Source organism: Buteo buteo, chromosome 4 (genome assembly GCF_964188355.1).
Source record: "Buteo buteo chromosome 4, bButBut1.hap1.1, whole genome shotgun sequence".
NCBI classification, from domain to species: Eukaryota; Metazoa; Chordata; class Aves; order Accipitriformes; family Accipitridae; genus Buteo; species Buteo buteo.
Window position 1 is genome coordinate 50,421,740 of NC_134174.1, and position 10,244 is coordinate 50,431,983.

Sequence of the window (10,244 nt, forward strand, 5' to 3'; positions counted from 1 at the left end):
CGTGCGGAGCGCCTGCCCCTCGGGAAGGGCCGGTCCTGTGGAGGGGCTGTAAGGCGGTGTCAGCGGTCGCTGTTCTTCTTACACGGAGAGATCATCTCTCCATCATCTCTGAGCACAGCCTAAACATACCAGATCTAATACAAGTGGGCTTAAGTTCAATGCAGGCACACGGTTCCAGCGGGGTTACCACCACAGCTCCTTGCAAACCTGTTCGATCTTCATGCTCTGAGGCAACTAATTGGCACTGCATTGCACATCTGTCATTTCCCAGCAAAGCCGTCAGGGGACGTGTGACCAGGCTTGCAAGAACTGGGACCAAATTCAGTCCTGTAAGTATTCATGTTACTAGGTCCAGGGCCATAGTAGTATCCTCAGAGTAATAGAGAAACCTGATATAAAATGCACAGCGGCAGAGCAGGCAGAGCAGGAGTGCGTCAAGAACAGAAATGTTTCTGTTTATTTAGAAAGCATTAAGATTTTAATTGAAAAATCATTGACATTTTCATAGCATCCCCTTGTTTTGGTACATGGATACATCACTCAATACAAGTGATGCTATGCGACCCTTTGCATTCCTGGATGCCATTTCTTAGGGTTGTTTGGTTTTAAAGAACTTGGGTAACAAAAATATCGCTCAGTGATTCACTTGGGTTTTCAGTCAAATTAATTACACGGTACTCTTCCCCCCTAGGGGAAAACCCAAGTTATAAAATGCCACAACTGCTGCTGTCAAACAGTAATTATATGCTAAACTAGGCTAAATTTTAACCAGCATAAAATAGGATACTTAAAGTGATCCTGTCATTTACATTATTTTAATAATGAAAACTGCATTTCAGGCAATTGTTTGGCTGAGCTAATAGTACCAGGGGAGAATTCTTTGTCAGCAGGTATCCATTTCAGCTCCAAGGAAATTTACAGATATGAGTTTTCTCCTCAAAAGCGTAGATATTTTTGAAGCCATTCCTTATTCTTGTATATGTACAGAACACTCAAACAAAGCCTTTGTGTTAAATATGAATGCGGTTGTTGTTTCCAGCCCATTTCTGGACAAGTGTTTTCCAAGAAGCCCTTGCAGTTGCTGCTATGCAACGCAGCTCTCCCTGATACCAATCAGCCCAGCTGCAGCTTTCCCCGAAGTGAAAGCAGCAGGGCTGTAGAAGTATTTCTGAATTTTCCTGTGCCGTGCCAAGCAAGTTACAAAGATGGCTGCAGAAGGGCATTGCATAACTATTTTCTTACTTTCACTTACTCTATTTCAAGCACTTTGTGCACTTATTCTATTCAATAGGCATTTGTGTCAAACCAAAGCATATAGATGCAAATTAATTTGTAAAAATATGGATATTAGGGCAAATTTTTGCATTCCAGAAGGAAAATTCCTGCATTTTCCTATACGTACCAAGCAAGGTACCAAGCGATGTACCAGAGAAAACAGGCACCTGGGACAGAAGCAGAGACAAGAAACCCATAGATACTTAGTAGCATAGTTAGTAAATCATTAACGTCCACATTTGATTTTGGCCTTGCAGAAACCTAACTTTATTTTCCATAAAATACATGAATCTGTGTAGATACCCTAATACTTTTTCCTTCCCAATTCACCGCTTCTTTTCACTGCTTATTAAATACCTGATTGCTAGAACGTTGCATGCCACTCAGAGTAGTAGCTGTACTAATCTTTATCTTGAGCTCTGAAACATCAGCTCCAAAAAATATCCCCAAACCCCACCCACACCCAAGTCACACACAAAAAATCACTTAAATGAGACACAAGAGATGGCTGTGTTACTAAGGCTCTCCAACTTCTTGTAAAAACCAGACTTTCCCATATGTAAGACTGTTTTGTTTTTAAAAGAAGGGGTAAGAGAAAGAGAAGGGAAAGGACAGCCTTGTCCTGAATAGTCCCTGCCTCCCGGGAATTCACTCCATACAGGCTGAAGCTCCCCAAACCTCCGGGAGCGCTTCCCCGGCTTCCCCCCCCCGGACAGCCCGAGGATCGCTGGAGCCAGCCAGCCAGACCCACCACCTGGCCAAACCCGAAGGATGAGTGCAGCTTGCCACCAGATCCAGAGATGTACTCTGCCCTATGTAGATGCTTCCTACACACTGGTGAGGGTGGGAATACAGACTGTTCATACTGCAGAAGATAAACTTTTAGAAGCCAGAACCTAACATTCTCGAAAATGTACAAACTGGCAGTCAGATTATATTCATTTATAAATAAAAACATGGAATACTGTTAATTCTTGTGTGTAATTGCAGAGATTGAACGTGATGGCGGCAGCAGCAGTTCTGAGGTGATAATGAGGTTTGATATAAATGACTTTCTGGCTTGTTAGGACAGAGGGACAACCTTGTGCATCATCCACTAAAAACCTCACAAAACGAGGGGAGCTGACACTGTCATATACCAGGAACAATGAGAAGCCTTGTGAGGCACCCTTATATGCATTTTTATTTGCTTATTCCTACAAAATGGGGAGGGGGCTCAAATTCTACAGATAATAATTATGAAAGGACATTAGACAGTGTCTAATTAAACATATTTCTTAACAAGATGTTCTCACATTTTAAAATGGAATGGATTCTTGTTTATGGGTAAAGAGAAATCAAATCTTATATACATAGGTAAAGACAATTGTTTTGTTAGTATAATGAAAATCTTAGTCTAATGCAAGAATTATCATTAGTCTAGATCTAATTATTACAAAAAGAGAAAGAATGATAATGCAGTTAAAGTACTTTTTTACAGAAAAATTCACAATAATAGTAATATTGTGGTTAAAATTGTTACACACACATGCACGTGCATGGACACTTCTTAGTTTCTATTCCTTCCCTTAGAAATTGCTCCTCTGGGCATTCAGATTAGTAGCTTCAGGCTGCTGGAGGGAATAACACCCACCAACAGTCATCAGCCACTGGCGTCCTTCCGTGGGAGAAACATGATGCTAATGGTGGTGGTTTCTTCTTCCTGTCCCCAGGATCCACTTTGGGTCATTTTTATGTTTGCTAACATGCTTTTACACCTTTTTTTTTCTTCACTGGTCTGCAACTTCAGGTTACATTTGAATTTACCATCTATAGTGCCATTTACTTATGTAAGATACTATTTCTTTGATCTCTTTGTTACCCCTAAAATCATAAAATTTTATCAAGCCAGGTCTGCATTTATTTTTTTTTTTAAACTAAGCATCAGTGAGTTGTTTATATCCATAGGTGCTCCCGTACCCAGCCTGTGCCCCATCTCTTTGTTAACGTGTAGCCCTGTGACACAGCATTGCTGTTGCTAGCAACAGGCCATAAGCTTTGCACGGAGTTTGCATGGCCTCGGGACTGAGGCTTGCCAGGCCCACTCTGTTTGAGCTTTTCCTGACCTGCCCACAGCTTTGTTTTGCTTGGCACAGCTGTGACAGCAATTCCTTGAATTTACTGTTTGTATCATCTAATTTGTTTTACTTTCGTTTCTCTGTGCACAGTACCACTGCAGTTGTATGTAGAGAGCAGCAACAAACAGTTGTTCTAGGTGGGATGAGGTATTTAGTACTCTTACACAATGACATCATAGCGTGGAGAAATACAGGCCTGGTACAACAGCAGAGACCTTGCAATGTGGAGACACAAGATGAAGGAGTGCCGGCAGGGGCGATAAGACATTGTGTGTTATGTGGATGACACAATACCAACAAAACAGGAGCCTAAAGCACGGTAAAAATTGTGCAAAGATGCATCAGCAGAGGCAGGAGGGGGAAATGACCCTTCCCTAGCCTATGTGTGATAACCAGGTCAGTCTATACTAGCCTGAAATATTCACCTTATCATAGATGCCTCTGGATTTGAACAAAGTAAACGCTGGGAGCTGTTAGGAGCTGTTGCCACATTCTCTACAGCACAATGTAATGCATGGCACGGAGCCAGGCTGAAAAAAGCAGCTTGGTGACTCCTAAGTTTCTATTTCCCTGCCGGCAGTTGTTTCAGCTTCTTTGGCAGATTCAGACATAAGCTGAAGTTTCACTTTCTGGTTCCCATTAAATTACTCACAGATCACATGAGGGCCAGAGCACATAAAAGGGAAGTTGTAACAACAGTGAGCAGCACTCCTTTGGCTTTGAAGCTACCTTAAGACAAGTGAGCAGAGAAGGAAAACCATGGGGTAAGTGAGCAAGGCAGTCTCTGAAAGATGCTTTTTTTGCTATGCCACGGGAAAATAATGCTTATTATTTACATAAATGTAAGCAGTGAGAGACTTTGGGGATCCAAACAGCAGAAAATATTTTACAGAATATTTACTGGAAGAATCAAAATAGAATAAGGATGCTATTGAATATTGTAACATTATTGCTTCTCCAGCAAGGGCCAGTCTCTGTGAACAGAACTGACAGTCAGAAAAACTATGTGCATGCAGTTCAGGGATGAAATCCAGGCTGGAGCCATAGCTGGTGCCCAGCCAAATGGGTGACTGGCACTGATGCATTGAGAATTTACTTTCTGATCTCTGCTACTGCAAAGACCAGCAAACAGGGCAGTGCAAGTTCTGGGCTGGAGCTTGGAGCGTAAGGGCGGGGTGTAACGTTTTCTAAAGACTGTCATGCATGCACAGAGGCACACATATTGAAACAGGGCAAAGCCAAGATGTTTATGATGACTTTGGAAATTGCATTTACCAGTTATATGTTGAACTGAGCTAAACTGTATTTAATCTGCATCAGAAACCTGGTTTTGTGACATTCTTAAATATTCATTTCCCACAAATGTCTTTTCATTAATTACTCTCCACTGCTGTTTTCAGCTATGAATTGCCATGGTTCTCAGCTGAGGCAATAAAAACCAGCACACATTTCATTTTAAATGAAATGGGACTACTTAAGTGCTGCAAGCTATTCCTGCTGATTTGAGGGCCACTATCTGTTCTGTAGTATTCACCTGTAGCCAAAGGTTTCTAACAAGATAGTGATAATAACAGGAACTTACCTGCACTTCCCTTTCATGCCAGAAGAACTGTAATTACCTCACATACAGCTCTCTAATTAGGAACTGTTGTTAATACCAATCAAAAACATCAGTGAGGCAGGGTAGATATTATTTGAGAAAGGCAAAGTAGTCTGTAAGACAACCTTATGCATTAACAGCATTTATAAATACCTTTTTTGTCTGACCTTCCTCCCGTACCTCTGTATCAGATGGTGCGGGTGGAAACACGTATTCAGTGTCACTTTCCCCAGTGTCCTTCCCACTGTCCCAGAACCTGTAAGAATTGCTTCCCAATTCCTCCTTGATTTGCTTCCTCATAATTTTCCAGTTTTTCCACTCTGTCCTTTTTTTTTTTTTTACCCCAAAGACATCTCCTCTTTTACATGATTGTGCAGTTGAGCAGCAGCACACGTTGTACCACACAGGCTGTTAGACTCTCTAGGTTTTACAGGAGGGAGAGCAGAGAAGTCTTTCTAACAAAGAAGCATTGGACTGGGAAGCCTCAGTTATAAAATTGTGTATAATTCCTTATTTAAGGGAGAGCGCAATATGGACTAAAGTGTCATCTCCTCTGCATTGTAAAGGTGTGTTCTTGATAGATTGTGTGATAAAAGCTGGTCTGCACACCTACACAGGGGCACAGGCAGGCAATGGCAGGAGGTGGAACCCAAATAACACTCTGCTCTGGTGTATTGGCTTTGTGTGGCAAGGTTTTGGTAGCGGGGGGGGGTTACAGGGGTGGCTTCTGTGAGAAGCTGCTGGAAGCTTCCCCTGTGTCCAACAGAGCCAATGCCAGCTGGCTCCAAGACAGACCCCCCTGCCAGCCAAGGCCGAGCCCATCAGCAATAGTGGGTAGCACCTCTGTGATAACATGTTTAAGAAGGAAAAAGAGTTGCTGGGACAGACAGAAACGGCAGCTGGAGAGAGAGTGACAACATGCAAGAGAAACAACCCTGCAGACCCCCAGGTCAGTGAAGAAGGAGGGGGAGGAGATGCTCCAGGCGCCAGAGAAAAGATTCCCCTGCAGCCCGTGGGGAAGACCCTGGTGAGGCAGGCTGTCCCCCTGCAGCCCAGGGAGGTCCACGGTGGAGCAGATCTCCACCTGCAGCCCGTGGAGGACCCCAGGCCGGAGCAGGTGGGTGCCCAAAGGAGGCTGTGACCCCGTGGGAAGCCCGCGCTGGAGCAGGCTCCTGGCAGGACCTGCGGATCTGTGGAGAGAGGACCCCACATTGGAGCAGGTTTTCTGGCAGGACTTGTGACCCCGTGGGGGACCCACGCTGGAGCAGTGTGCTCCTGAAGGACTGCACACCGTGGAAGGGACCCACTCTGGAGCAGTTTGTGAAGAACTGCAGCCCGTGGGAAGGACCCATGTTGGAGAAGTTCGTGGAGGACTGTCTCCCGTGGGAGGGACCCCACGCTGGAGCAGGGGAAGAGTGTGATGAGTCCTGCCCCTGAGAATGATGAAGTGGCAGAAATAATGTGTGATGAACTGACGGTAAACCCCATTCCCCGTCCCCCTGCACCACTGGGGGAGGTTGGTAGAGAATCTGGGAGTGAAGTTGTTCCCGGGAAGAAGGGAGGGGTGGAGGGAAGGTGTTCTGAGATTTGGTTTTACTTCTCATTACCCTACTCTGGTTGATTGGTAATAAATTGAATTAATTTTCCCCAAGCTGAGCCTGTTTTGCCGTGACGGTAGTTGGTGAGTGATCTTTCCTGTCCTTATCTTGACCCACCAGCCCTCTGTTATATTATTTTCTCTCCCCTGTCCAGCTGAGGAGGGAAGTGATAGAACAGCTTTGGTGGGTGCCTGGCATCCAGCCAGGGTCAACCCACCACACCCGGCTGCTCCCAGACCCATCCCAAGAGCCATCAGCCCATCCCCATGCACATGGAGGAGCGCAGAGGCACGAGGACAGGTGGGGGCTCCCCAATGCCCCAGTCAGGGACACCAGCCCCCACCCGGCCCTCCCAGGGCTGCCCGAGGGACCCTCAGCCCCGTGGGCCAGGGGAACACCCAGCAGCAGGGTCCATGGGAGACCCTTATGGTCTGAACTGCCTACGGATATGGGACACATCACGGGATGCAGGGAAAAGCATTTGGAAGTTGCATAAGACTTCTTATGGGATGTTTGGAGAGGGGACGAAAGGCAAGGAAGCAAGGGATTCTGGGTGACTTGGGAAGGAACAAATGTTGAAAAATAGAGAGGGATAAAGGGGCATTAAGGACCAGTTGTATGTAAACAGGGTCTGGTTGGTACGCATGCGTGCGTGTCTAGGGGTGAGGCACCTGGGTAGAGAGAGGATCCCTGATCAGCTACTGGATGTCCAAAGCCAGCTTCTGGGGATCCGTGGGGTGAGTGAGTGGTCTGTACCAGAAGTGGAGTGGGGTTGCACCCTCGGGGGCCTGTATATCCAAGTGTCAGCAACTGGGGAGACTAGTGGGATTTGGGAGCCAGCTACTGGATACATCAGTATAATCATAACATAAAAATAGTGCTATGATCTAACAAACAAGGATTTACAAATGCTGGAAATTAAAAGTGAAATTTATAATCCAAACCATAAAATATACAGAGACATGGGAAAGGCAATATATCACTTTCTCTATATTTTGGGGGAAGTTTTTTATTTGATTACCTCTTTTGGGTAGGCTTCAGCAATTGTTCCCAGCATAGAAAATATGTTCCTGAGGCCCAGAGATGTGCGAGCTTTACCATAGAGCCTAGCCCTCCTCTTAGCAACAGAGCTGGTGGTCTGGATGTCAATGTAAGAGATGCCCTCATACACCAGCAAGGAGAATTGCTAAGATAACTATTGAGCAATTTAGACCTATGGCTTCCCACAGCTTTGGCTTGTTTGAAGTATTGTTGACTAGTCACACCAGGTAAGGTATTGCTTGGTTTTGAAGTACATCATGCCTGGTTTAAAAACAAGAGTAGCAAAAAGCAAATGGAGTATAAGTAAGTTTTTCTTTGATTTCTTCTAGTACCATTTCCAAGAATTCCTTGAAGAGCTCCCTGCTGCAGCTAGAATGTCATTTTACATGGACTTTGCTGAAGCAGGATGTGGATCTTGATGACCTAGAGGAAACAATAGGCGATCAGATCGAGTTTTTCATAAAATCCAACATCACAAATTATAATCTCCTATCCTATGTATGCCACCTAAAGAATTCAAATGAGAAAGCCCTGAGAAATCTCCAAAAAGCTGAAGAAGAAGTTAAAAAAAATTATTCAGATGAAATTGCCAGGAGAAGTCTTGTTACCTGGGGGAACTATGCCTGGATCTATTACCACATGGAGAGATACGAAGAAGCTCAAACTTATGTAAGCAAAGTGGAAAACTGCTGCAAAAAGCTTTCAAGTACTGCTCAACAGAAGATTCAGCTTCCAGAGATCTATGCTGAGCAAGGATGGGCATTATTAAAGTTTGGGGGAAAGTACTACGAGAGAGCAAAGAATTGCTTTGAAAATGCTCTGAAGAATGAACCCAATAACCCGGAATTTAATGCCGGCTATGCAATAGCAATGTATCGTTTGGAAGATTTTTCTTTCAGACTATGCCAAGATTTAGGCCCGTCCCTCAAGCCCCTGGAGCGTGCAGTGGAACTGAATCCAAAGGATACTTTCATTATGGCATTACTTGCATTAAAACTTCAGGACTTAATGCGAGTTGATGAAGGGGAGAGGTACATTGAAGAAGCAATGCAGAAAACCCCCAATCTTCCTTATTTCCTGCGATATGCTGCTAAATTTTACAGAAGGAAAGGAGAAGTGGACAAGGCAGTGAACATTTTGAAAAAGGCCCTAGCAGTGACACCAAAATCCGCCTTTTTGCATCATCAACTAGGTCTCTGCTACAGATCAAAGCTGATTCAACTGAAAAAGACTACAAGATATCCACCTCAAGAACAAGTGGACGAACTCATCCGACTTTCCATTTTTCATTTTAAAACAGTGACTGGCCAAAAGGCAAAATTTTTTACTGCCCATATTGACCTAGCAAACATGTACGCACAAGCAAAGCGGTATGAAGAAGCAGAAGAGACATTTCAGAAAGCATTTCAGATAAATATTCTAAGCTGTGTCGATAAACAACACTTCTACTATAATTATGGCAATTTTCAGCGTTTTCATATGAAATCAGAATCTGAAGCCATTAGGTATTACATAGAAGGGCTGAAAATTGAAGAAGATTCTTATGTAAGAAAACAGTGCGGAAATGCTCTGAAGAAGTTGTTGGAACAGAGAATTCAGGAAGGTTTAGGTGATGCAACAGATTTTGCTACACTTGGACTAGTTCACAATCTAAATGGTGAGACACATGAAGCAATTGAGTGCTATGAGAAAGCCATTGCATTGTGTCCTGACAATGAAGAATATCTGAGTGCATTATGTGAGCTACGACTTTCCATCTCAAGCTAAAGTTCCCCAAAATCCTTCACAGCAAAAAAAATCCCCAAACTGAAGGACATTTCAACAGACTCTCAAAACTTTTTTTTTTTTTTTTAAGGTTGAAGTTATAACCAGATGAAACATCTGGCAGCATCACTTTCTGGTGATAATGTAGAAACTGCAGATGATTGTTCATTTGTTTGTTCATTCAACAACAGAGAGCATGCTTGCAAAGACTAAGTAATAGCTAAGCTAGCTTAGTTTTCAGTGCTAACGCTGGTAAAAAGGTTGTGTTTAAGTGATGATCTGTAGAACATAGAACTTCTAAGCTGGAAATCAGATCTTACCTTCTACTGAAAAAAAAGATAAGGGAATCATATCGTACTATTTCCTTTATCCACTTAAAAGGCATGCTTATACACAAATGGAAGTTCTGATGCTTTTTCAAATATTTAAAAAATGTCATCTTTTAGTGTTATTTAGAAAAAACTTTTGTTGAAGACTTGTTCAGTTTATTACCTTGTATGTTGTTTAACTATGAAAAATAACTACTGTTTGGCTAGTTCACTGGAATGCTTACAAAATGTGTGTTATTGTTGTGAACTACTAAAGAGCATTGCATCCATCAACTGTTGCTTCTGGTATCTCTCTGTTGACCAATCCTCATGTTAGTAGATGAGAGAAAGGGAAATGGCCATTTGAAAAAGTAACAGGGGTAAAGTTTTGGTAGGATATGAAAGGGTCAGGAGATAGCCCTATTTATTTTCCCAAACTCTCAGCAAAGCTGGCTTCAGAGGTGTCTCACCAAAGAATTAAATTATGCACAAAACAACATCTGCCTAGTTTACCCCAAACCGCACACTCAGGAACCACTAC

At 43.4% G+C, this 10,244-nt stretch overlaps 1 protein-coding gene across 8 annotated transcripts; it reads left to right on the top strand.

The window, feature by feature from the left end:
* The first annotated feature begins 114 nt into the window (after positions 1–114).
* On the top strand, positions 115–10,016 carry IFIT5 (interferon induced protein with tetratricopeptide repeats 5). Of its 8 annotated transcripts, none has more exons than XM_075026018.1 (5): positions 126–4,156; positions 5,759–6,109; positions 6,225–6,469; positions 6,745–6,890; positions 7,961–10,016. In XM_075026018.1, the coding sequence occupies exons 3-5, from the start codon at positions 6,413–6,415 to the stop codon at positions 9,396–9,398; spliced, it is 1,641 nt and encodes a 546-aa protein (XP_074882119.1). In that variant the 5' UTR covers positions 126–4,156; positions 5,759–6,109; positions 6,225–6,412; the 3' UTR covers positions 9,399–10,016. The 8 variants fall into 8 exon arrangements, with proteins under 8 accessions (XP_074882121.1, XP_074882119.1, XP_074882118.1 ...); XM_075026017.1 differs by having other exon boundaries at positions 126–329; positions 1,937–4,156; positions 5,759–6,469; XM_075026019.1 differs by having other exon boundaries at positions 126–329; positions 4,047–4,156; positions 5,759–6,469.
* Positions 10,017–10,244: the final 228 nt, after the last annotated feature.